The sequence below is a fragment of the Buteo buteo genome, chromosome 29 (assembly GCF_964188355.1).
Source record: "Buteo buteo chromosome 29, bButBut1.hap1.1, whole genome shotgun sequence".
NCBI lineage: Eukaryota > Metazoa > Chordata > Aves > Accipitriformes > Accipitridae > Buteo > Buteo buteo.
This window is the reverse complement of record NC_134199.1, coordinates 1,129,229-1,153,843: the sequence shown is the minus strand read 5'-3', so window position 1 is coordinate 1,153,843 and position 24,615 is coordinate 1,129,229. Positions and strand designations below refer to the sequence as shown.

General features: G+C 38.7%; 2 protein-coding genes across 2 annotated transcripts in view; one reads left to right on the top strand and one right to left on the bottom strand.

Moving 5' to 3' along the window:
• Positions 1-10,846, top strand: part of TMEM204 (transmembrane protein 204) — a 32,371-nt gene extending 21,525 nt beyond the window's left edge. Inside the window, exon 3 of the mRNA XM_075059483.1 lies at positions 8,649-10,846. Coding sequence (XP_074915584.1) covers positions 8,649-8,893 — 245 coding nt within the window. The 3' untranslated portion in view covers positions 8,894-10,846. The remainder of the gene's footprint in view (positions 1-8,648) is intronic.
• Positions 1-24,615, bottom strand: part of IFT140 (intraflagellar transport 140) — a 90,135-nt gene that overhangs the window by 40,568 nt on the left and 24,952 nt on the right. The window contains exons 11-18 of the mRNA XM_075018256.1: positions 24,191-24,263; positions 22,614-22,705; positions 21,626-21,753; positions 18,718-18,835; positions 18,142-18,269; positions 15,390-15,537; positions 13,745-13,876; positions 11,153-11,349 (exon numbers count right to left, since the gene is read on the bottom strand). Coding sequence (XP_074874357.1) covers positions 11,153-11,349; positions 13,745-13,876; positions 15,390-15,537; positions 18,142-18,269; positions 18,718-18,835; positions 21,626-21,753; positions 22,614-22,705; positions 24,191-24,263 — 1,016 coding nt within the window. The remainder of the gene's footprint in view (positions 1-11,152; positions 11,350-13,744; positions 13,877-15,389; positions 15,538-18,141; positions 18,270-18,717; positions 18,836-21,625; positions 21,754-22,613; positions 22,706-24,190; positions 24,264-24,615) is intronic.

Genomic DNA, 24,615 nt, shown 5'->3' with positions numbered 1-24,615 from the left:
ATTTCTCATACTTATTTCATCTCAGTGCCAAACTTGCTGCTTCTTTATGTGGACTACAAACGTCACAATAAAGTAACCTTGTTTTCACACGTTTGCAAAATGAAACGTGTTTGCAAAGATCTTAAAATATGGAAGCTTATCCCACTTATTTTGACTGAAACTGTTCACGTGAGCAGCTGAACCAGCAAACTGGGAAGGGCAGTAGCTCACAAGAAGTATGTTGAAGTCTTCAACTGGTATTACTGCAGCAGGGAGAAGATCTGCTTATATTCTTTGTGTCTAAATACTGATATGAGTAGCAGGCAATTTGTCGTAGCATCTCAATGTCAAGGGCATGTATTCTCATTAGAAATATGGTAACAAATATATTACCAGCTAAATATCATTCAGATATGCAAGTATAAGGAACATGTTTTATGACAGATACAGCATTAGAAATAATGCAGCAATGTAGAAAGAAGTGTGTGAAATGAAAAGTGCTTCAACTCAAATATTAACTATTGCTTATGAACATGCATATTAAATATACATGGAGATGTCTCCTAAAAAAGTTTCAAACTGAGTTGCCTAGCTAAATCCACAGTTATGCAACTCTAACCCTCTGATGTATCAGGAGATGGACAGAGCACTTGAAAAATGGGGGCAGAAGATGACCACTGAAACTTCCAGGAGGATCACTTGTCAACGACTGCTTCTCTCTGCACAAACTGTTTTCGCTCAGGCTGACAAGAGCTCTTACCTGTGTCTGATAACAAATTCTACTACGATCAAAAGCAGAACTTTCATTGACTCCAGCTGCCTCTGAATCCGAGGTGCCAAGCAATGTTTGCAGCTGACTTTCAGTGTGAAAGTCTGCACATTTATCCTTATTTAAACAGCTGCCCCACTGGAATCGTGTCTAATTCATAGGGAATGCTTTTCAAACTTCAGTTCAAGGACTGGCATAATTTATAAGGAAACCTCCAAGAGGTAACCAAGAAAAGCAAGTTCACTGTCAGTAGACCTAAGCTTGTTAAACAGTGCTCTGCACCTCCCTTTGAAGGCTTCCAACCAACATAAAGTGGAATTCACTGCTTTACACTGACTAAATCTCCCAACCTTATCAAGTTAAAGACAAAGACAGTCTGACAAACTCAAGGAGCACCACAAGTGGCAAGCCATTGTAATTCAGTGGTGAAAAGTGAAGGACAAGAGGGTCTTATTGCCCCTGAGAAGCTTTGCTACTCATAACTTGTTTTATTCTAAGAGATGTTACATTCTACCAAAATCCTTGGAAGGAAATTTTTATTGTATTCCACAATGTACAACTAAAAACTCAAAATCACTAAAGTCTCTGTGGCATTATAAACCAAAGCAAACATACTTCTACAGCTTTCAGCTGGTGCTACAACAAAGAGCACACAACTATTACAGAAGCTCCACATTTGCCTTGCACTGTAACAATGCTCTTTTGTGCCAAGCTGACACAGGAAAAGGTATTAATTGATTAATCATTTACATAAGTCCTAGAGCAATTGCACTTTGGGAATGTATCTCACTTTGATAAATACAGTTGAGCTCCTACAAGCAGCTTATTCAGGCTTGTGACTCATTGCAGCTAAATCATTCCCTGTAAATGTTTATGGGGTATGTAGAGAAAGGGGGTGAAAAATTTCCCCTCCCTGTTTGCAGTTCTGCTGCACAAGCGTGGGTTGTGAATTCTCAACAACAGTCTGGCTGCTCTATTTTCCTTCTCCCTTTTCCTGGCAGCAAAAGTCATCCTATAGCACAGGCTGTAAAGAGGAGGATTATAACTCTGAGTATAGACTTTCTACCGACCCAGGAAAAACATAATGCATATTTCTTCAACTGCACTATCGATATGCTAATAAAAAGGAGGAATGTGAATCAAGGGGTGTCTGGAAAAAAACCCAAAACTATCACCAAAGTAAAAAAGTGACTACAAGAGTTCTTTTAAAATGTTAAAAATCTGTAGTTGGCTTGCAGCCAGCTACAGTCAAACAGGAAATTCAGTATACAGATCTGAAATGTAAGTTCAAAAAGTAACATTCTCCCAACCCACCCCCACTCACACAGTCAATACTGTCCCAACCAAAAGTCTTCCTAGTGAATTTGTTATCTGTTTCCTTCCCCAGCGGAAAAGTCCCCCCCCATCCAGGCTTGTTTTGCCACGGATGGGAAACAACTAGATATAAACAGTAGCTCTATGGGAAAATAAAGTACTTTACTAAAAATCCTGATGAGATTTCTTAAAGATGTGGCCTCTGTGCAGACTTTAGACAATACACAATAAAATGATCTGAAATTGATTGATGTACGTAATGAAATTAATTCAAGGAAATTCAGCCATGCATCTAAAAGTCTTGTCATTGCTACAAAATGAAACTAAACCAGATAAAAATGTTTAATATTTTCATAACTAAATGTAAAGAAGTATTTCCCACCTGCAGCCCTCCTCAAACTGTATTGCAATTAAGAGATCAAGAAGAGTGATGGCAAGTAGAGCAATTTTCTGGTTATTTTTAGTAGAGATAGCTATGGGAAATAGTCTGGGAAACCAACTGACTCCCTCCAGGTATTGTATTGGAATACTGCAACTAAATTCAGACATTGCTCAATGTTACAAATATCTATCTAAAAAGTGAAAAGTCACCACAGTGAGTTTTAGTCATGGAGATAGAAGCTATTCTTAATGCAAGGTTAATTTTTATAGGTGTACTTCTAACTGTTCCAAATACAGAGCCAAATACTGCATTGGTGTATTTACATTAACAACTGAGTTATACCCATATTACACAACCATCAGTAGGAGCAGAATTCCAGCACCATTTTTCCTACTCTAAATTCTAACAAAAGCAATACACTAATTGAATACTTAGCAGTATTCAAAGGCAACAAATTAAAATGTTGTCAAAGATTTCCTAATGCTAATAACACTCATAGTGAAGGCAGTAAGCAAAACAGGAGATACCCGTATCATGAAAATACTCCTGCTTTAGCTACGTTAGTAAAAATAAAACATTACTCAAACTTCAGTTTCATTCTCTTTACTTACAGAAACTGAGTATTATTGCATCAGTACACTAGGGTTTGCAACCAAATGGCACACACATAATTATCTGTAAGGTTTCATCCAAACTAGGAAGACACCACTCATCAGATATATCCATATAACAAAGTAATAAAATAAAATAAAAAAATTAAAAATCTGCTTTCCCCAAGAAAGAGAAACCACTGAAGGAAAAGGGCCTGGCTGGCAAAAATAAGTGAATTGAATGTGTTTGCCCAGTTATTTAGAGAACAGACTTGCTGCTAAATGTTCCATCTCAATTCTTGGCTGGTGTACAAGACGACCACTCGAAGGGCAAGGAAAACAAAAGTAGCACATTGGAGCTCTTTGCTTCAAGAAGTCTAATTTTGATGAAGTTACTACAGACAAAATCTCTCCAAGCAAACTTTGGGGGTTTCCACACAACATCATCTTTACAAAAGCAACATTCATCAAAATTTAAATACCATCCTATGCAAACTCAGACTTTTTGAATCAGTACGATTTCTTCACCTTTTGCTCTTGAGTTCCTACATTTATAAATCCAATATCAGGTCATGCTAATATGAAATAAGAACACTGGAAAATACTGTTCACAGTGACATTTTTCACTTACACTGGCAGAAGTGTAAAACTAATTATGGAAACTCTCTACAGTAACATGCTTCCAACTCTCCCACCTCTGTCATGTTTTTCTCTCTTCTTAAATGTCAGTTCCTGTCTAGCCTGCAGCAAAGTATTCTAAACAGATCCTACATCTTTCACTCAAGCTCCAGTGACTCAGTCCTGTTATGTGCCAAGTCAGGGAGCATTCAAACCCACTATCTCCCACTTCCCCCCCACTCAGACACTGGCACAGAACTGCAAAAGGAGTTAAAGCCTCTTGCGTGACTGGCTGCTCACCTGATCAGGGTTAAGGCAAAGGGCCTGTGAAGGGAAATAGTCTTTCTAGCATAAATAGTTTTATTTTGGGAGCTGTAAGGAAGCCTTAGTGCTTTTTCCTGGTGGATAATTGCTCCATTGGATGGAAGGGAGCTCATGAAGGTGGCCAGTCTAGCATGGAGATGTGTAGCCATTTAGGACAGTAATTGGCCATAAGTGATACATAAGCAAGAAAGAAAAAGCTAAGTAATTTAATTAAAAGCTGGGTATTTGGAAAAAAAGTTTAAATATTGAAAATATTCATACAGTATTTATTTACTTCTGCTGTGCCATAAAGGAACATGTATAGACCACTGCTGCCTGCCTTGGCTAAATGAGCAAAGAATAGGGCAAAGCTCATGCCCAAGGGAGTACAGCTCTCGCATGTACCAGGAACCCTAAAGGTTTTTCCTAGCAGGTTTGCACAAGCAGAGCTGACTTTCTAGAAATTCTAAGCATCCACTACTTCTCTAAGCTAGAGATAATGGTAGAGTAAATATCTGTAAACCTGCAGTGGGAAAGCACCCATCACAATTCAATAACTGGAAATTAAGCTGCAAGACACAACATAGCATCATGGTTACTCTGTGTAACTGGTGTTCCTGAACCTAAGCTCCCTCTGCCAAGAGAGCCTCAAACAAATAATGCAAGATAGTGTAAACTGGACTGTTAATGTATGTAACTGTCCCTTAGAGGTACCTGGTACCTTAGAGGTCACTGGTACACACAGCTTAGTTTCAAAGTTCTTCCTGCTTAAGGTTTTATGACTTGCTTCAGACATTTTTTTAATTTATTTAAAGCTTTTTTGGACTCTCTGTGAAAGTGTATGTGAACTGGAAAAGAGCGCTGAAAGGAAAACCAGAAAGGAAAACTGACCACACAAAGTTTCATCATGTCCCAGACTCATCAGTAAGATGGGTCTCTCGATTTGTACCTCAATACCCTCCTTCCTGCAAATTTTAAACCAGAAGGAAAAGAAACAGCTCCACAACTTGCCGCAGGAGGTACAAGCAATCTCCCTTCCTCTCAATTTCCTACCTTTATGAGAAAAATGGTATCTATCATCCTTTGAAAAGTGGACTGCAACCTGTGGAAGAGCAAAGCACTATCAGTGTATATCTGTATTATAAAACCTGAAGACCTCAAAAGTAGATGTAGAGAGACATATTCTCTCTAAGCACATTACAGCTAGCGTGCTCTGCTCCCAAAGCCCTGAAATACAAAACAAAGCACAGGAGAAAAGTTTTTTTCATCTTAGTTCCACAGATGGGGAACCGAGTCATCTCAGAGGAGAGTTTAAAAAAACCTAATGTATTCCACAATACAGGATCTGATCTCCCCCTCTCTTCTCTACCATAGGACAAACTGAACTCAGAGAATGATGCTGGAAATGAGGGAAAGCTCTTTTGTTTCCCAGCTCTCCTGCAATCTTCTTGTATTCTATTACTGCTAACAATAAAGAAATAGATTGAAGTCATACAAGGCCCAGATAACACCAAATGGCAAAGTCATGAGAATTCAAAAGCAGTTCAAGAAAACATCCGAGAAAAGGAAGAGCACAATTAACTGTGGCTTTAAGGACAAAAGTAATGAATGCTGAAAAAATATGTGCAAACTTCACTGAGGATTTTGAATGCACAAAGAGAGAACACTCCCACTTTCATATGGTGATGAGCGAAGCATATGAATATACAGAAAAATTAATTCCTTCAAAGACACATGATTTGCCTTCAACAGTTCATCCAAGGATGTAGATAACATCTGCCTGGCTTCAAGAGATGAGGATTTTAAAAAGCATGCATAGTCTGGTATAAGGTGTGTTGTCCAACAGTGATTACTGAAAAAAATGAAGATTCAAGCTTAACTACCTCAGCTGTAACTCAGTATTTTTTCAAACAGGAGTCAAGAAGCAACTTTCAAACCTGTATACTTTGAAATAATGCTAGATGACCACCTATGTATTGGGATCCCATCTCCAACTTCACTAACATTAAAATGGCCTCCTAAGTAAGCCTGCAGACTCAATTTGGGAGTGCTAGCAAACAATTACTGCATAGATCAGTGATTTCCACAACTCAATGTGCTCCATGTGGCCACATTTTTCCCAAATGAAACTTGTTCATTTATAACTAAGCTGAACCATTAAATAACTACTAGACTTAATGACAAAATCAAGGCATTATTAATTGCTGTCCTTACAACTGAGTCAACAGCCTAAAACCCATCCATGTTAGACTTTTTTTCACAGCAAAGGCTACTGCAGAGTGGTGAAAGAGCAGGAAAGAGCTACTCCTCCTGTAAGAACCTATTTCCTCCTCATATATCCTTAGGAAGAGATGACTCACTTCAAACCCTCTCTGGTACATGCCACCTGTGGGACAGTGCTACTTCAGGAGGAAAAGGTGTAGCAAGTAACTGAGTTACAAACCACCTCCTAGGTAGACACAAGAGAACTGAGGATGCCAGATGTCTCCTCAATTAATATTCATTCATTGCTTGTTTTATTAGGAGTGGGATTCAGCCTTCACATTATTGACTCTCAGAACAGTAAAAGTGTCACGCCTACTTAAGTAGCGATTTTTTTTTTTCTCCTATTTATATTTCATTTCCCTCCTCTATTTTTTTCATCTGTATATAATTTTTGTCTTTGCCATCTTCACTGCATTACTAATACTGTTTTTAGAAAGAAACTTGATACAATGCATACTCAGGATGTGCTCTTTCATGGAAAATCAAGAACCAGAGCCTGGTGTCACACCATTTTTGAGCATTGCCACGTATCTGTGGGAACAGTGTTTACAAGCAGCACAGGTAACTGAGAAGACAGCATGCAGCCACTGGGACTTACTTGCTCTTGACTTGTCCTTGCCCGTGAACTTAGGAAGATGGTATCTAGAAATCCTCTGGTTGTTTATGGACCTTTGTTTATTCTAGTTTTCCTTCATGAAGGGGTCCTTTTGTCAATGATATTTCTTGTGTTATGCTGGTGGTTAAGGAAGTGTGTAGGAAAATAGAGAAAACCTTTTTTCGGTTAGTGAGGCACTTTTGCCTCTTTGTTTGTTTTGGTCTAATCACATGTATAAATTAAGCTGAAAGGTAGTTTTATTTGAGAATAGGGACAGGAAGAGAGACTAATACAATAAATAGAAAGCAGAAAAGTAATTGTGTGCTTATCAATGCATTCTTCAGGGAAAGGGCAGTCTTAGTAATATGAAGTAGGAGTCAAGGAATACAGATTCTGCCCCTTGTTCTAATATGGACCTCCTGCATGACAAGAAAAGTCACTCCTCGTCTCTGAAATAACATCACTATTTATCAGTGGTGTCTACCAAAAAGAATGTGGAAAATATTTTTTTTCAGTTTTTTTGCAAATCACATTGTGACATCTGGATGGAAGTGGTAGACAAGTGCAGTGTTATTACTCTAATATTACCTACCTTTTAGGGAACTTACTACTGTGCTTAAAGTTAGGAAGGGAATGGAAACCTTGCCTTTTGGTAGCTTCTGAAGGCATGATACTACTCCTGCCTCATAACACTTTCTTCCAGTGCAGAAAAAGTAGGACCATAAAAGTCCCATTTATTTTACCTTCCCTTTTTTTCAGCTTCTATTTTTTTATTATTATTTCTGTAAGATACTTAGCTATTCATCATCTTTGTAGTTTACAATAGCAGCCTGCCTTAAATAAACATTTTAAAGTTTCAGAATGAGTGTACCATATTCTGAATAAAATATTTTCATTATTATTATCATTAGTATACCAGTTTTCTGTGCTGGCAACAGGAATAAGAAAGAGGACATCTGTGCATGTGAGACAAGAGGATGGGGAAAAAACACAACGTGAAATACAGCTAAGTGGTAGTAAGAAACTTAATCAGAGTGAACAGATTGAAACCTAACATTAAGACTCCATTTCAGGCACCCAGTCTGTCGTGGTTTAACCCCAGTCAGCAACTAAGCACCACGCAGCCGCTCACTCACTCCCCCCCCATCCAGTGGGATGGGGGAGAAAATTGGGAAAAAGAAGTAAAACTCGTGGGTTGAGATAAGAACGGTTTAATAGAACAGAAAAGAAGAAACTAATAATGATAACACTAATAAAATGACAACAGCAATAATGAAAGGATTGGAATGTACAAATGATGTGCAGCGCAATTGCTCACCGCCCGCCGATCGATCGACACCCAGCTAGTCCCCGAGCGGCGATCCCCCGCCCCCACTCCCCCCAGTTCCTACACTAGATGTGACTTCACATGGTATGGAATACCTGTTGGCCACTTGGAGTCAGCTGCCCTGGCTCTGTCCCCTCCCAACTTCTTGTGCCCCTCCAGCTTTCTCGCTGGCTGGGCAGGAGAAGCTGAAAAATCCTTGACTTTAGACTAAACACTACTTCGCAACAACTGAAAACATCAGTGTTATCAACATTCTTGCATACTGAACTCAAAACATAGCACTGTACCAGCTACTAGGAAGACAGTTAACTCTATCCCAGCTGAAACCAGGACACAGTCTTTGCATATATCATCATGCCCAACTATGCCTTCACGAACACATACAGCACATCATAATAGGGATAGAAAGGTTTTACAAACTCATGAATGCTGACGTATGCCATCTTGCCACTACAGAAATTCAAGAGAATAACTCATTAAAAATAATTCTCACATTCTCCTTGCAGGTTTTGTTCTGGTTATCGGATTGGTGACTTTCTACCGCATCGGACCATACACCAACCTCTCCTGGTCTTGCTATCTGAACATTGGAGCCTGTCTTTTGGCCACACTGGCAGCTGCCATTCTCATATGGAACATCCTTCACAGGCGTGAGGACTGCATGGCACCCCGGGTCATTGTCATTAGCCGTACCCTGACTGCTCGGTTTCGCCGTGGCCTGGAAAATGACTATGTTGAGTCACCATGCTGAAAGAGTGGACTTGAAAGGGAAGAGATCTCCAAGGAGATCTGCACTGGAGTTGTTTTCTATAAATATATGCTATAATTTAAAACCAAGGGTTGAAAGACATCACAAAGCTCACTCTTGTGGGCAGAGGCCCTCAATTATTATTTGGATGGGCTCCATCTATATACATATGTATAAAACACATAATTTTATATATATTATATTATATTGCCCTCTCCCTCTGCTGTACAGCACAGAATGTTGGATTGTCAGAATCCTGACAGAGCATCACAGCTACATGTCAGCCGGGTCAGCTGTAGCAGACACAGTGTGTATGCAATCAGAATACAGAAAAGAGGCAGCCAAACACGTTTTCTCTGTCTGCATGAAGTTATCCTGCTCCCTAATAATAATGTAAAAAGCTACAGGAGACCAGTGACAATAGCTTTGGAGTTAACAGGCGATCTCAGAAAGCAGAAAACTCACTATAGAATAAGTGATGATTTTAAGAGCTGTTTAAATTTAATGAATCTTTAGTCCTTCCATCCACCTCTCTTCATGGAACTTCTCATTAGCTGCAACACCTGCTCCCCAGCCACAGCACAGCCCAGACAGTAAAAAGCAAAAGCAACTCTAATCATTCTAATTGTAAAGTAAGGGAATCTAGAAGAATTAAGTTGCATTTTTTCAGAAAATTCTTTTTTATCCTGAGACAAAGGTTTGGGCTTATCCTACACATAAACAGACAAGCCATTAAAAATGAAAAGGATATGCAGCTGGAACAGGCAATACATATTGCTGAAAAATCTATTTCAGTGCTACAATGACAGCAAATATCTACAGAATAAGGTTACCTGGACCCCCTAATAATCACAGATACTATTAACTTACATTATTGGAAATGATTATTAAGAATAGATATTTCAGCCCAAATTAATTTCTTTTCTTCCCAGCTTGCTTTAACATTTGCTGTGACATTTTCAGATTAGAGTGCTATGTCAGGACACCAAGCTCTGCCCAACAACGCTCCGAGGCACATAACACAGTGAATATTGGAGACTATAACTGCCACTCAAGCACCCAAACTGGAGAACAAGAAACACATACAGCACTTAAGCATAAGATTTAAAAAAGACCTGCCTGGTAACTTAATATGGTAATGAAATGAAAGTAATTAGTACCTTTGGAATTAGGCATAATGTTTATAAAGCCTGACCCTGAGAAGCACATGGACTCACAAGTCATGTGCATGTAACTTTCAGGAAGAAAAACAACAGTCAAAAACCATTATGCAGAAATACTTAGCATACAGGAACTAGAGGCAATGACATGTTTGAAAACTCTAAGGATGCTACTCTGAGCACAGTTACTGATAGGTTTGAAGGACCATGAGCTGTGAATGTTACAAGTTCTTCAGGACCATTGTGTCACTCCCAGCTGAGTATACTGCTTTTCTTCTTTACCATTATTTTCACCATACTTTTCCACACTTTATTAAAATGTGATCATCAAGCTGGCTCTTGAGTTCTGTTCTGCACTCAGTTCTGATGTAATAAGAAACTCAACCCCAACTGCTGCTCTGCACCATGTTCAAGGTGAGCAACACTCTGCAGAGACTGATGCTTTAGAACAACTGCATTGTTCTAGACTATCAGGGTAGAATACCATAAAGCTGACAAAGAGTTTCTTCTAGCAGTAGGTTTGTAAAAACCAACTAAGATTTGTATTCATTTGCCTGCATTACTTTCTGGAAAATATTTTCTAGAAATAATATGCTATGATTAATTGCAGGGTTTTTAAAAAATAAAATATTGGAATATTTAAAAGACATTATATTATTTCTTCTAATATTGCAATATCCATATTATAATAATGTACATTTAAATTTAAAAATCAGCTATGTGGTCAGTGAATTTGTAATACTTGGTATTACTGTGATTATTTTAGATGTATAAATAAAGTTGTGAATGTTCATTTTCTTCTAGTGATAATGTGAGATTTTTGCCATTCAGACACAGAATAAGGTTGCTTGTTATCAATCATTTTTTCCCATTTAGTAAAAAAGAATCCATAGAGCTTGTTACATCTTGTAGACAAAGAATAAGCAGAGAATACATTAAAATGTCTGTAAGATAAAGATATTTCATCTTGTTAAAAATGAAAGGGAGAATGAAATCAGACAGGAAAAATGTAAGGAGAATTTAGGAGGATCAAAACATCATACAAACTTCTAATGAAAATAAACTGTACCCATAAAGAAATATATACAAATACTTATGATACCTTTTTATCAGCTTGATGGATTTGAAGGCCTCATCCATGTCTCCAGCAGTCAGATAGTAGCTGAAGTTCAGCATGGCATCCCGGGTAGTCTTATCACAGTCTCCTAATCCAATGAAATCTCTCATGGGTCTTCTTGCAACCATCTGAGACACCTTTATTGAGCCAGACTCTGCTTGTCCTTTCTCGGCTTCTCCCAGCTAAAATGAAAATGTTATCATTTAGGTATCAAGTAGGTTGAAACTTATTCCTTGTTATGTGTAAGTAATTACGTTATTTCCACTACAGTCCAAGTTTTCTTTTTCTGCAGGACCATGATCAATAGTGACAACAGTTGCAATGTTTCAAACTTCCTAGAAAACACCCCAAAATATGGAATGTCATAGAAGAGATTAGCATATCATAACAAACAATCACAGTACATCAGTGATAGTTTAGAGATTGGTAAAATGCCACAGGAGAGGCAGCCTCCTATTATTATAGTCATAATTATTATTCTTTTATATTTTTTATTATTATTGTAATTATGACTCTAAAAGGAACTATTATTTTAAGTCCCCAGATTTCTGGAGATTTCAGATAAACATTTCTCTAAGGTCACTCTCTTCTCAAAAATGAGTCTGCTGTTCTGAAAGTTAACTACATAGGCCCAATTCTTTTATTCTTGCCTTCATGTGAAGCTTATGAACACTAAACCTCAGATTCCAACCCTTCCCCATACAACTGGCAGTTCTGGAGCTTCAGTGATACAATCACCAAATCACTGAAAGGCAGCTCAAAGCAATTTAACCATTATTGAGAAAAAGAATAAAGATAAGGTCAATCATCAATATCAAATGATCTGTCTAGAGTGGAGAAAGGAAACTTGCATAAGCCAAACACAGTGGAAGATCATCTGAGTCACGAAGGACACCAAATTTCACATATACTCTACCCTAATTGTATAGTTAGATGACATAGCTAAATATTAAGGTTTACAGAAACCAATTAAAAATAATATTATATTATTATACAATGAAAGTATTAGATACAGTAAAAGACAGAAGTGTGAATGCATTTGACTACAGTTTGGGGAATTTCTGGAACCAGGACAGAAAAGCCATTGTAATGAATAAGGAGAAACCCTGGAATGAAACTTGGTCAAAACTGACTTGTTGCATCAACTCAATTTGCTATATTTAAAGCAGACACTGTTCATATACTAAATCATGTTTCCAAAATGAATTATTATATAACAAGTTAGTCACTAAGATACAGTAATCTACAGAGGGAAAAAAATAGAAACAGAAGACTGAAAAGCAGAGAATGAAGGAAGAGGAGGAAAATAATGCAGATACTTACAGGTTTATAGATACATCCCCTCCGAAAAAACAACTAATGGCAGCAATAATCCATACAGAGTTTAAAAAAAAGAAAAACAAGAGACATAACATCAAAGTAAAATAGCATGAGACATGATGGGGGGAAGTGTTAAAAGAAAGATTAGACAATGCAGCAGATCGCCCTTGACCTTTCAAATTAAGGGGAAAAGGAAAGTAAAATGGAGTGCAACTCTGAAAGCTAGATCTGCACAGGAAGAGTGATAACAGTCAGCTCTTTGGAAGGGGGCTAAATTGCAAAGTACTGCTCTCAATCTAAATATATCAAGCAGAAAAACATTTAGATACATTCTCCCTGTTTAACACTGCTCCTAAACTACATGAAATTAAATTTACATGATCACATTACTACATGAAATTAGATTTACATGATCACATTACTACATGAAATTAGATTTACATGATCACATTGGTCTTATTCAGAAGATTTTGAGTATTAAAAGTCTCATTAATATTAAGTTCCTGCAGATTTTACAAAAATAAATGCCTTGGTAGAATAAACAGACTCCATTAAGCACCCCCTACAAGGGAGCAGTGCAAATCATCATCTTAACAAGCGCTAAGAAACTTGGGTCAGAGCTTAGAAAACCAATCTGTAGGTAATAGGCTTCATTTCTTCCAGTATGCATGGAATTACGCATGGTATTATTTACCTAAGATGCAAACAATTTTGGATTCATATTCAAGTTTAAGAAGTCAAAGCATGCATTCCTGGTACTTGTAGCACATAGCCATTTGGTGATAGTGCAACATGAGTATTCTTGCTGTCTTTGATATTCTGTGGGGATTAAGCTCCATTCCAACAAGGAAATGTGTTGCTTCTGCTGAAGCTAGTAGGAAACCTCCCCCTGTTATGGCCTATGTAAAGTTGACACACACACCCCTACTTGCAATAGGCACAGTGACTAAAGTAGAAAGAGAATTTTTTTTTCACATCCCTTTTTTTAGTTGCATTTCCTGGTAATTACTGTGTCTCCTTTATTTATACATGGCATGCAGACTGCAGGACCCATGAAAAGCCAATTCAGTACAATTTCCACAATACTGCCAAGTACACCTGCATTAGAATCATCTTTATGTCATTTCTATGTGCGATGCAGCAACTGCCATTGGAGTTTCTCTACTTACCCCAGACTCAATTTGGTTAAATTTGATCCCTATGCAGTGAAAAGTCAGAATTTATGGGAATGGAAGGAATTGTGGAAGATTTCCTCACCTTTTTTGCAAAGTAATAATGTGGCACCTCTATGCCCAGAAGAACCTGGTAGGATGAAGGCAATGGAAAACTGTCCTGAAGCAAAAGGCCATGCTCTTCAGTACTGAAGAACGATATAATCCAAACATCCATCTGGAAAAGGAAGCAAAGCATTGTTTTGGTTTTATGCTGCAATATCCTTCTTTCATTTTGTTTTTATTTTCCATACTCAATTGGCAGAACCTTCTCTTGAAAATAATATGACATATACATTCACATGCACACACCTGCTGGAGAGGGCAGAGCTGCACGCTTCCTCCCTATAGTGAGTAGCCAACAACTCATTCTACATTACAGACTGTATTCCTAGGAACCAGCTTCACCAACCATAAAGAGGGAAGACCCTGGCCACAGACTGCTACTCTAGAAGTCTGACAGACCTGACTCAGGTCAAAGATATACTCCCAACTGTTTTAAATTTATTATTTTTTAATACTATATTATTTCTATTATAATTTCAGCAGCTCACTGACTGTTTTGAGTTCCCAGTGAATATACTAGCCATTTACAAATAGCTTCTGTAACAGCTTAAATATTGACCCGACTCAAGTCAAAATGAAGCATTTATTTCTAACAAAAGTTAATCAGACTTCTTATTTCTTAAAGAATAAGGATACAGTTAAAAGTTTTGTTGAATAAGGCCCAAAAAGTAAGTTGCACTCCTTTTATATCTTTTTATTTTTTAACTTTATGTAGAAGCCAAACATTTTTACTTGTTTAGAGTAGGAATATTAGGTTGAAGCATTCTCTTTGCTAGAAGACCCTAGACATCCCTATTCCACTCCTCCTTTCTACCTTGAACTTCCCATGATTTTTCTAAAGTTGTTTCAACTAACAAAAGAAACAAAGAGCTTTCTGTCTCTAATTGGAAGAGGTTTAACTAATCAGAAAACTTTAAATCAATATGGACATTTCAAATCAATGGAATATTTATGAAGGAGAGGCAGTTCTGTACAGACAAAATGGTAAGGACCACTACAAGTACATTAGCAGGGGAAGCGTGGAAGAATTGTTGGTCTGATGAAAGAAATCTTTTATTAGATCATTTCTGGTAAATAAATATGGGTTTTTTTCTACCATAAAAGACAATTTTGGAAGTACCATAAAGATGTACAATGTCTGTCCAGCAAAGCAGAAGATGGTAAGAACTGGGTGGGAAGAGTGTACTGCACTGTTCACCTTAACAGTAGGATCCCTGTTATACTAACAAATTAATTCTTGCTGCTAAAAGTGGACTCCAGATATAAAATCTGCATTATTTTTTTTAAATAAGTATCAAACCTCTAGATTATCAATTCACCCATTAATGTCACCGGAAAAAATTTAGTCTAGATACAAGCTTGCATTATGATCATCTTCAAAATTCTAGCATAGGTAAAGAAATTACCTCTTTTTCTCTGTCATTGTATTCAAGCGAGGGCTAAAACAGCAGGCTAATGTACAGTGACTGCCTGAAGCCACAAACACCAAATACATGGTTTCACTACTCATTTTTGTACAAGATAATGTATACTATATACTCCCACATTCTTAATGAAGGACCAATGATTTATTACTTGGACAGGGAGAACTCCATACAAAGCAAGGTAAAACAAAAAGACCATACTGTGCTCTCAGTCTGGTTTTTCTTCTGGTCTGGAGACTGTAGGCCTGTTTCAAGAATTGCTTCACATACAAAAAGTCTTGGTTCACTCTGGTCCCAGAAATGGCAAGCAGGGATGTGGCTGTGCAACTCTGGATACTGCACAACAGACCTACCAAAAGACAAGAAAAAAATTGTAGAAAGGGACACAAAGTAATTCCAGCCCATTCAGTGCATGAATGTAAATAAAGGACTAACCAAGGGATAATTTTCAGATGATGATCAGTTATCTATACCAGTACCCCTGCATTGTAACATTAACCATATACATCTTCCTACCTCCTAACACTTTGTATGTGGCAATGCCACTTTTAGTTTGTTCTGTATACATTAACCATGACTACAGGACATAAAGCATTTCAGTAGAAAAAAAGCTGATATTGCCACAAATACAAATAGGCACCCAAAATCTGCCTCCACTGAGATTACATGTCCCACAGAAATACCGGAACATCCTTCAAATGATCTACCTTAGCAACTGCTACCGGTATAGCTACTGTAACACGGGGACTACCTCGGCTCTGTCTTCTTGTGGGTTTTACAACCTGCCCGAAGGTGCTTATTGCCAGCACTGCTAGAAATGCCCAGCCAGGTTAAAGATAGCTTGAGTACACTGATGTGCATTTAGATAAGCAGTAAAGAGAGTTTCTAGTACGTATGTCTCACATTCAAATCCAGCTAAGCAGCAGTTATAAGAGATGACAACTACACAATTGTGGTTAAACCGATGGCGGGAAAAATAAGAAATTAGTTTATATTCTCAGGCAACAGATCTCTCTCTACTGCGAGTGCAGCAAACCTGGTCTTGCAGCATGACTGATGTTTTGAACTGCTGAACTTCAGTGCTGAGGGAAACTCCAGAGTTGCAGCTGAACCTGACCTGCAGCTGGGGGACTTCAGTCTCTAGATATGCCACAGTTCATTCTGTTTCCTCAGTACTGTGCTTGAACTTCATACTGTGCATGAATAATTCCAAGGAACTGTGAAATAGCACATTAAGCACAAGGACAACCCCTGCAGCCTTAGGAAAGCCACTCTCCAGCACCAGTTTAAATAAGAAACATTTTACTGCCTCCTTTGGGCATTAAAATACTACTTCAGTGCTGGCCACGTTAAGACTCTAGACATACAGAATCACATTATTTTAGCAATGGCTTAGAATTCTTATGAAAAAATACAGAATATAAATAGGTGCCAAATACAAATAGGTGTCAAATTTAAAAAAAAACAAAAACAACAGAGAAACCAGAGATATCATTAAAATATTTTTCTCATTTGCTGTCACCACTGAAGGGTGGACTTTGTGGGGAGGATTGGAGGAGGACTGGAAGGCAAATTAATGGAGAGATTCAAAGAGATGCAGAAATACACAGTGTCCTATCCACTGAATTAAAAATAAATTACTCACAAACTGAAAAACAGTATTTGCGTAAAAAAATTGCAAGTGTTTAGATTCTGCCTGAGAAGGAGAGAGAGAGAAGGGGAAGCAGTGTAGATTATTATTATTTTCTGGTGAGTTTACTCATTTCAATTTCAAGATACTCTAAAATGAAGCACAGATAAATAGATTATTCACACTGACACTATCTAGCATTTAAATATCAGAGAAACAGCATTACTAGCTTGTGGTGGCCTCTGCTGGGCTACACAAGATACTACACTTGAAAGCAACTTCCTCGCTACTCATTATGACACTGTTTACATAACTGACCAAGATGTAAGGCCCCAAATTTGCACTGTCCTTAGTTTTTGATGAGCTGGGTAGTTTCTTCTGGTTTTCAGTGGTAAGGAGAGTAAAGCCTTTTTTGCTTGTAATACCTACAGCAGATGCTAAAAAAACCAAACCACCTTCTATTCTAATGCTGTTTTTTCTTAAGAAAAATTGTCAGTCAGAAAAATTGTTGTAAAACTAGACGGGAATTTGTACCCTAACATTCCACCATACTTCCATGAGAATTCCTAGTTCACTGCATTTTGCTGCCTTGCTATTAGGATTTCTAATGTATTCGCCACAGAGCAGCTGGTATGAAAACAAAGCTGTCAGTTCTAAGTAGATATTTCATTACTTTTTATCCATACAAGAACACCCTGTATTGGACTTAAAAATTAACTTTTTTCCTAGGAGGAGCTTCAGAATGTCCTCTTTTCATTTCCTACCCTGTAAACTCTTCATGGAAGAGTAGCTTTCCAAGATTTTCCAAGATTTTTCTTTATTTTAAGACCCGGATCCTGATTCCAGTCATGTAATACCTCTACACATACCCCCCTCAACACCCAGTCATCCTCCTCTCAGAGACCTCTTCAGCCAGATATGGCTTCCACATATCCAATAACTCTCACTGCATTTCTCTCCTATGAATTTGTCCAATACCTCCATGAACCCTTCCTTTATCATCTCTAACTTCCTTTGGCAAGGAGTTCCTTAGCTCAGCTGCGTCTTGTCTGAAGAACCACTGCCTCCTGCTTATTTTGAGCTTGCTTTCTGATACCTTCGTTTGACACTCCCTAGTTCACATATTGGAAGAGACAGGGATGCAGGCTGATTGGCATACAATGCACCAGTTTTAATTAATTCTTTAGAAAGAAAATAATTAAATTCATACAAGCTACTACACAAAGTCAGAGGAATGTGAGTATCAAGGTGTTGCTTGTCTTCAGAGGGCAGATTCCTATCTTAAATCCACAAGTAATACTTCTCAAAATAAAAGCTTCTTACTTGTCAATGCTTTGTCCAGAAGAAAGCTTCTCTCTACCATTTCCCTGTTCAGCCTTGAAATCAAAGAGTGTAACTTTGTCCATTTCAACATCATAGAAACAGATCTTGGAATCAATGTTCCCATCCGCCTACAAGAAGGGAAAACAAAAGTTGCTGAAGCACGCAGTCAAAAAGAAAAAAAGGTATGTTTATCTCATCTGATTCACGCTCTCAGTTTTGTCTCCTGGTAATCACACAAGAATATTCTTTGGAAGAAATATCAGAAAATTTCTTGCTGGTTTTGTATTCTAGCAAGTTAACCTTTGATTTCTTTGAAATGCTACAAAGTAGCTTTTCTAACTAAAACACTGCTTCCTTTTCTGGGCTGTTCTTGCCAAATGTACAAAACCTTAACATACCTTAATTTTAGTGTTTAGTTACATGCTTGGACATGACATTTCAAGACCCAATATGCTGCATAGAACACATAGGTTTATTTCTGAGACATAAATCTTGTGTCTTCAGTAATCTTGAACTGCACCAGTCTATTAACTGATGGTCAGGTCCTAGGGCAGTAAGTGAAGACCTTTGCCTCACCTTGCTAACAAGGATGCTGACTTTATTGCCACTAGCATTGCACTTGACAGATGCAATGCCTCCAAGGCCAGGAAAGAGCTCGAAGAAATTCTTGCTATTGCAGTGCACTTTTGCCTCTCTGTGGAAAGGAATAAACATAAATCATTTGATGGCAAGCAACTGGCAATATGGATCAGCCAAAACATTTTTCAAATTACGGGTAGGACTTTTAAAAAACAAACTATTTCTACCTTATGACACCACTGCCCCAGACTCCAGCTTCCTCTGCAGAGGATTACTGAGACCTGCCTTTCTTTCAGGAAGAAGTTAATGACACACTCTTTCCTCAATGAATCAGCAAGAATAAACTTCAATGCTCCTACAGGATTCCCAAAACAGGGCTATACAGCAAGAACATCCCTACATAAGCAAGTTGAATAGTACCATGAATGTTGAATATAGCCCATCACATAAGTTTGCATATGGAAAACACACTGTGGAGCAGAGGTAAAGAAATGTCATCGGGGGGGTGGTAATTCATATCATCTTACTGGTCACTTTCCCTCTGTACATAAGTTCCAAAAGACTGTATCATTCAATACTTAACACCCACCCTTCCCCACCCCCACCCCCCTGCTTTTTTTAGTATCTTGAGAGAATCTTACTGCCTATATAGATACAAACCCAGCGATCATTCAGCAACAAAGAGGACAGATCTCATGAATCAAAAGAATGCGACAGAAAGAAGTGACAGTAATTTAGACCCATAATATAATCCCATGAAAGAAATCTTTGATTCTGTAAAAATAATATTCTTGGGTTACATGTTCAGACTTCTCATTTATTCTAAGCCAACTACTCTTGCTTTGAAATTAAAAAGCGCTATACTGTTATCATTTGAGAAAGGGTGTTTTCATTACTAGCCACAAAAATTTAACATAGCATGCAGAAGTTAAGCTGCTTTTTCTCCACTATCAAACATCATAATCCAATACTTGTGCTAGTTACAACCTGCCCAAATCCAGTAACCTTCAAATTGTGTCCCATGTGGAATTTGTGCCATCTCAACACAGGTAACGAGTTGCCAAGTGGGTAACTAGACTTTGGCATTCCTCTGGTGACAGTATGTAAGGAAGAACAGAATCCATTTCACTCTTGAGGTTTTTCAGGTTTTCAAAATTACATTTGTCATTAGCAGATTGTGGTGGGTTGACCCTGGCTGGATGCCAGGTGCCCACCAAAGCCATTCTATCACTCCCCCTCGTCAGCTGGACAGGGGAGAGAAAATGTAACAAAGGGCTCGTGGGTCAAGATAAGGACAGGAGAGATCACTCACCAATTAGCATCACGGGCAAAACAGACTCAGCTTGGGGAAAATTAACTCAATTTATTACAAATCAACCAGAGTAGGGTAAGGAGAAATAAAACCAAAATCTCAGAACACCTTCCCTCTGGCCCTCCCTTCTTCCTGGGCACAACTTCACTCCCGGATTCTCTACCTACTCCCCACAGTGGCACAGGAGGACGGGAAATGGGGTTTACGGTCAGTTCACCACACGTTATTTCTGCCACCTCATCCTTCTCAGGGGCAGAACTTAACACACTCTTCCCCTGCTCCAGCGCGGGGTCCCTCCCACAGGAGACAGTTCTCCATGAACTTCTCCAACATGGGTCCTTCCCACGGGCTGCAGTTCTTCACAAACTGCTCCAGCATGGGTCCCTTCTATGGCGTGCAGTCCTTCAGGAGCACACTGCTCCAGCGTGGGCTTCCCACGGGGTCACGAGTCCTGCCAGAAAACCTGCTCCGTGGGCTCCTCTCTCCACAGATCCACAGATCCTGCCAGGAGCCTGCTCCAGCGTGGGGTTCCCACAGGGTCACAGCCTCCTTCAGGAACCCACGTGCTCTGGCATGGGGTCCTCCATGGGCTGCAGTTGGAGTTCTGCTCCACCGTGGACCTCCATGGGCTGCAGGGGGACAAACTGCCTCACCATGGTCTTCACCACGGGCTGCGGGGGAATCTCTGCTCCGATGCCTGGAGCATCTCCTCCCCCTCCTTCACTGACCTTGGCGTCCACAGGGTTGTTTCTCTTACATGTTCTCACTCCTCTCTGTGGCTGCCATTTCTGTCTGTCCTAGCAACTTTTTTCCTTCTTAAAAATGTTATCACAGAGGCATTACCACTATCGCTGATTGGCTGGGCCTTGGCCAGCAGGGGGGCCGTCTTAGAGTCGGCTGGTATTGGCTCTGTTGGACATAGGGGAAGCTTCCAGCAACTTCTTACAGAAGCCACCCCTGTAACCCCACCCCTGCTACCAAAACCTTGCCACACAAAGCCAATACACAGATAAATTTTTGAACTGAACATCATGTCAGACACATCTCTCTTTCATGCCACAGCTGCTCGTCAGCAGGGGAACGCACAGTAAAGTCTGAACAAAGTCAAGTAAACTTCTCTCTTAACCTTAACAGAAGGAAGAACAGACTGTCCACAATTCTAGGTTCACTTCCTCCATGGATTCACTGAACCAAGTTTGTTGATTTATGAGGAGATATGACACCTAGCTTTTTTTTTTATTCATTTCAACTCTTCTGAGATTAAGGTCTTGGTCAAGTTCTCAGCAGAAACATATGACTTCCTTGTCTTGATCCTCCATAAACTCTCTACCCACTTTCAAATAGACACAAATATCTCTCACAATATTCTCTTTTAAGAATTATTATTGTTACTTATCCCATGACTTGTCTAATAATTCTGTGGCTCTTCCCTTTCTTTAGGGATAGGCCATCAGTTCACATACACTGCATGTATTTTCTCAAGATTCAAAGTGACTATTACTTTTCATCAGATCAAAACCAACTAAAGATTCCCCCTCGCCACAAAATATATGCTCAATTATAAACAGATGCTTTTAAGAGGCTTATTAATACCTGCGGGAGAGATCAAAGATTTTAAAGTGAGCCAAATCAGTTCCCACAGCCAGGAAATTTCCACAGACGTCCAAGAGGCACGGATTCCCCTCTGCTTCGGAGAACACCAGCAGCTGTTTAACTGTGCCCTGAGAGGAAATGTGTAACACCAGGTTGGTGTGTTCAGAGTCTAACTAGAAGGAACTTATTTAGTCATGAAGTTAAGTAACTAACTGCTGAACTTCTATGTTAGACAAATCACTACCAGCAAAACGAGAGAAACTACAAACACACGGAGTCTTTACAAATGCAATCTGTGCTTCAGGTGAAAAACTGGATGTACAGCCTCCAAAAAAGTCAAAATTTAGAGGTATCCTTCTGTAACAATTTCCTCTTCAATAATACAACTTTTTCCAACTAAGAGGGATACAGAAATATAGGTCCCTGAAGGTCCTTTAATATACAGCTGCAAAAATAAATATATGAATGAAATCAGTCCTTGTTGTGATAAATCCCATCCATTCTTAAATATAATATTTATTTCCTAAGTAAAATATGTATCATAGAACTCTGATAATCAGATTTCTCTTTTTGTTTCTTGTGGACTAGCAGAGGCTGCAAAGGTTAAGCAAAAGATTTTGCAGGAACACACAAAATGTGCAGGGGGTATTTTTCATTATCCCATAAGAATATTCAGTATGTTCATCTTCCTGCCAGTAATATACATATCCAACCTGCACACAATTTTGATCCTCTTAAAGTCTGACCCTTGCAGAATTTGTTTTCTTTTATAAATACTTATTAGTTACAGTGCAGTAGCATTTAGTGACAGACTTTTTAAAGGACACAAAATATCAAAGATCTTTCTGCTGAAATACTCAAAATATTTTTTCTATGACAAAGGTGGAGTTAATAGATTTACAGAACATCCACTTAACTTCTAAGCTGTAACACCAACTTTGAAAACAATAAGGCGTATTTGTCACTTCATCATTTCATCAGCCCTTACCTGCCAGGTGCGGACCTGGACGCGATATGGCTCAACTGTATACAAATTTTCTCCATGCATGGACAGAACTGGAGAGTCACAAAGAAAAGAGCCTGGAACAATCACAATAAAGCCATCATTACAATAAACAGATTTTTAGAAAAGGAAAAAAAACCCAGGAATTTTGACTTAAAGCATTCAATTTCCACTATCTTGCACCAAATCCATTTTTCAATCCGTCAGTCTCTACTGATTCCCAAACTCCTTGGTGTTGCAGCCTTCTTCCATTCTGCCATTACAACCAAAAGCTGGAGCTCCTACTGAAAACAGGTGTTTTGTACACTCTGTCCATGAAAACAAGTGGGAGAGGAAGGGAAAAGAGTTGATATGGGGAGTGAAGGAAAGAAAGAGAGCAATGCAATGTGAGGTTCTGTTAAGAGAATTCACTCCTTCCTTCATTGAACTACAGCTGAAGAGTGATAAAGGAATCTCTGTCAGAAGAGTGGCTCTTAAATAATTTCATGAGTGTTGTAGACTGTTGGGACCTCGGTAGTAGTAATGCTTTGATTCAGCATGGGAAAGTTATAAAATAAATGAGTAAATATAGACAAGATAAGCCACTTCTCAGAAAACACTTAATGGTTGTGAAAATACAAAGCCTAAACTCTCAAGATTTTGCATGGGATTGATGGAATTCTGCATAACCTGTTTCTCAAGGCAGAAATATTTAGGAAGAATTAATCATAGAAAAAACTAATTTACTTCACTTAGCTGTATATATAGCAGTTTATGGAACAGATTTTCCTGACAGCTGGGACTAAAACCCACTCCTTCCCAGTTCCTATGTAAGTGCTGTGTAACCTTGATTACACCTTCTCCCAAGCAAAATAGAAAAGCCATCAATAGCCATCATCATGACCTATCTGTAAAAGGCAACAGGGGCTACAGATACAAAAGTAGGAAAACAATTCTGTTCTCGATCAACTGTTGGAATGATTTACCTAAAAGATACAAAAAAGCAGCCTTATCGTCACATCACATTTTGTGCAAGGCCCTATATGATATGCTAGCTCTGAAGGTACCTTTCAAGTCTAGGTGTGACAGTCAGGTATACGTCTAATCTGTGCGAAACAGCAACAAGACACTTGGTTTTGTTAAGGCCAGTCACACACTTGGATGCCTTAGGAACTCTACGAATAAAATACATTTAGTCTTTAGGTACTTCCAGGATTGGGTTGTAGCTGAACAGAGGTTAAGAGGATATATATATATTTTAATTTTATGCCTACAGGTGCACATCACCTTCAATTTTACCTCTGTTGCCACACTGCTACTCATACAGAGGAATACCAACATATTCTGAGGTTAACCCACACATTATATCCCAGGATATTTAGTGAATAAAGCACAGATGTAGGAGTTGGCATTTGAGTTCTGGTTTTGTTTGTCTTGCAAAATGGGAATAGTGTCTAATTAGTGTTAATAATACTTTTTACTTTGCGCCTATGATTACAGTCCATCAGCTATCATGAATGAAGACAACATATAACTTTGGAGCAAGAGAACCATTTCAACTCTGATCATTGTTTAAGTCCTACCTGCACTTCTGAAGGCATCTCCTGAGCACTCAAAGACAGTAACTTGCTTCCCATTCCAGAATGCTACAGCATCCTAAAACAATCAAAAAAGCAAAAGAATACATACATTCAGTTTCTTTTGGAATCATACAGGATTCATGCAGTAACACAGCAAGACCTTCCACACAATAGCCACCATTTACTAGTTCCTCTGTGTATTGGGTTGGAAGGCCTTTGGAAACCCAAAAGTTCTCTGGTCAGCACCTAGAGAATTACAGAGTCACTGTGCTCTCTGAAAAATCAGCTCCATCATGGCATCGTTGCTACTGTCACAACAATACTTCCGTAACACAATAAACTGAATATTAGAGAAGGGCTATATTAAAGACTTAGAAAGTTTGGTCTCCATACAACCAACTAAGCAACTGATCAAGCAAATAAATGAA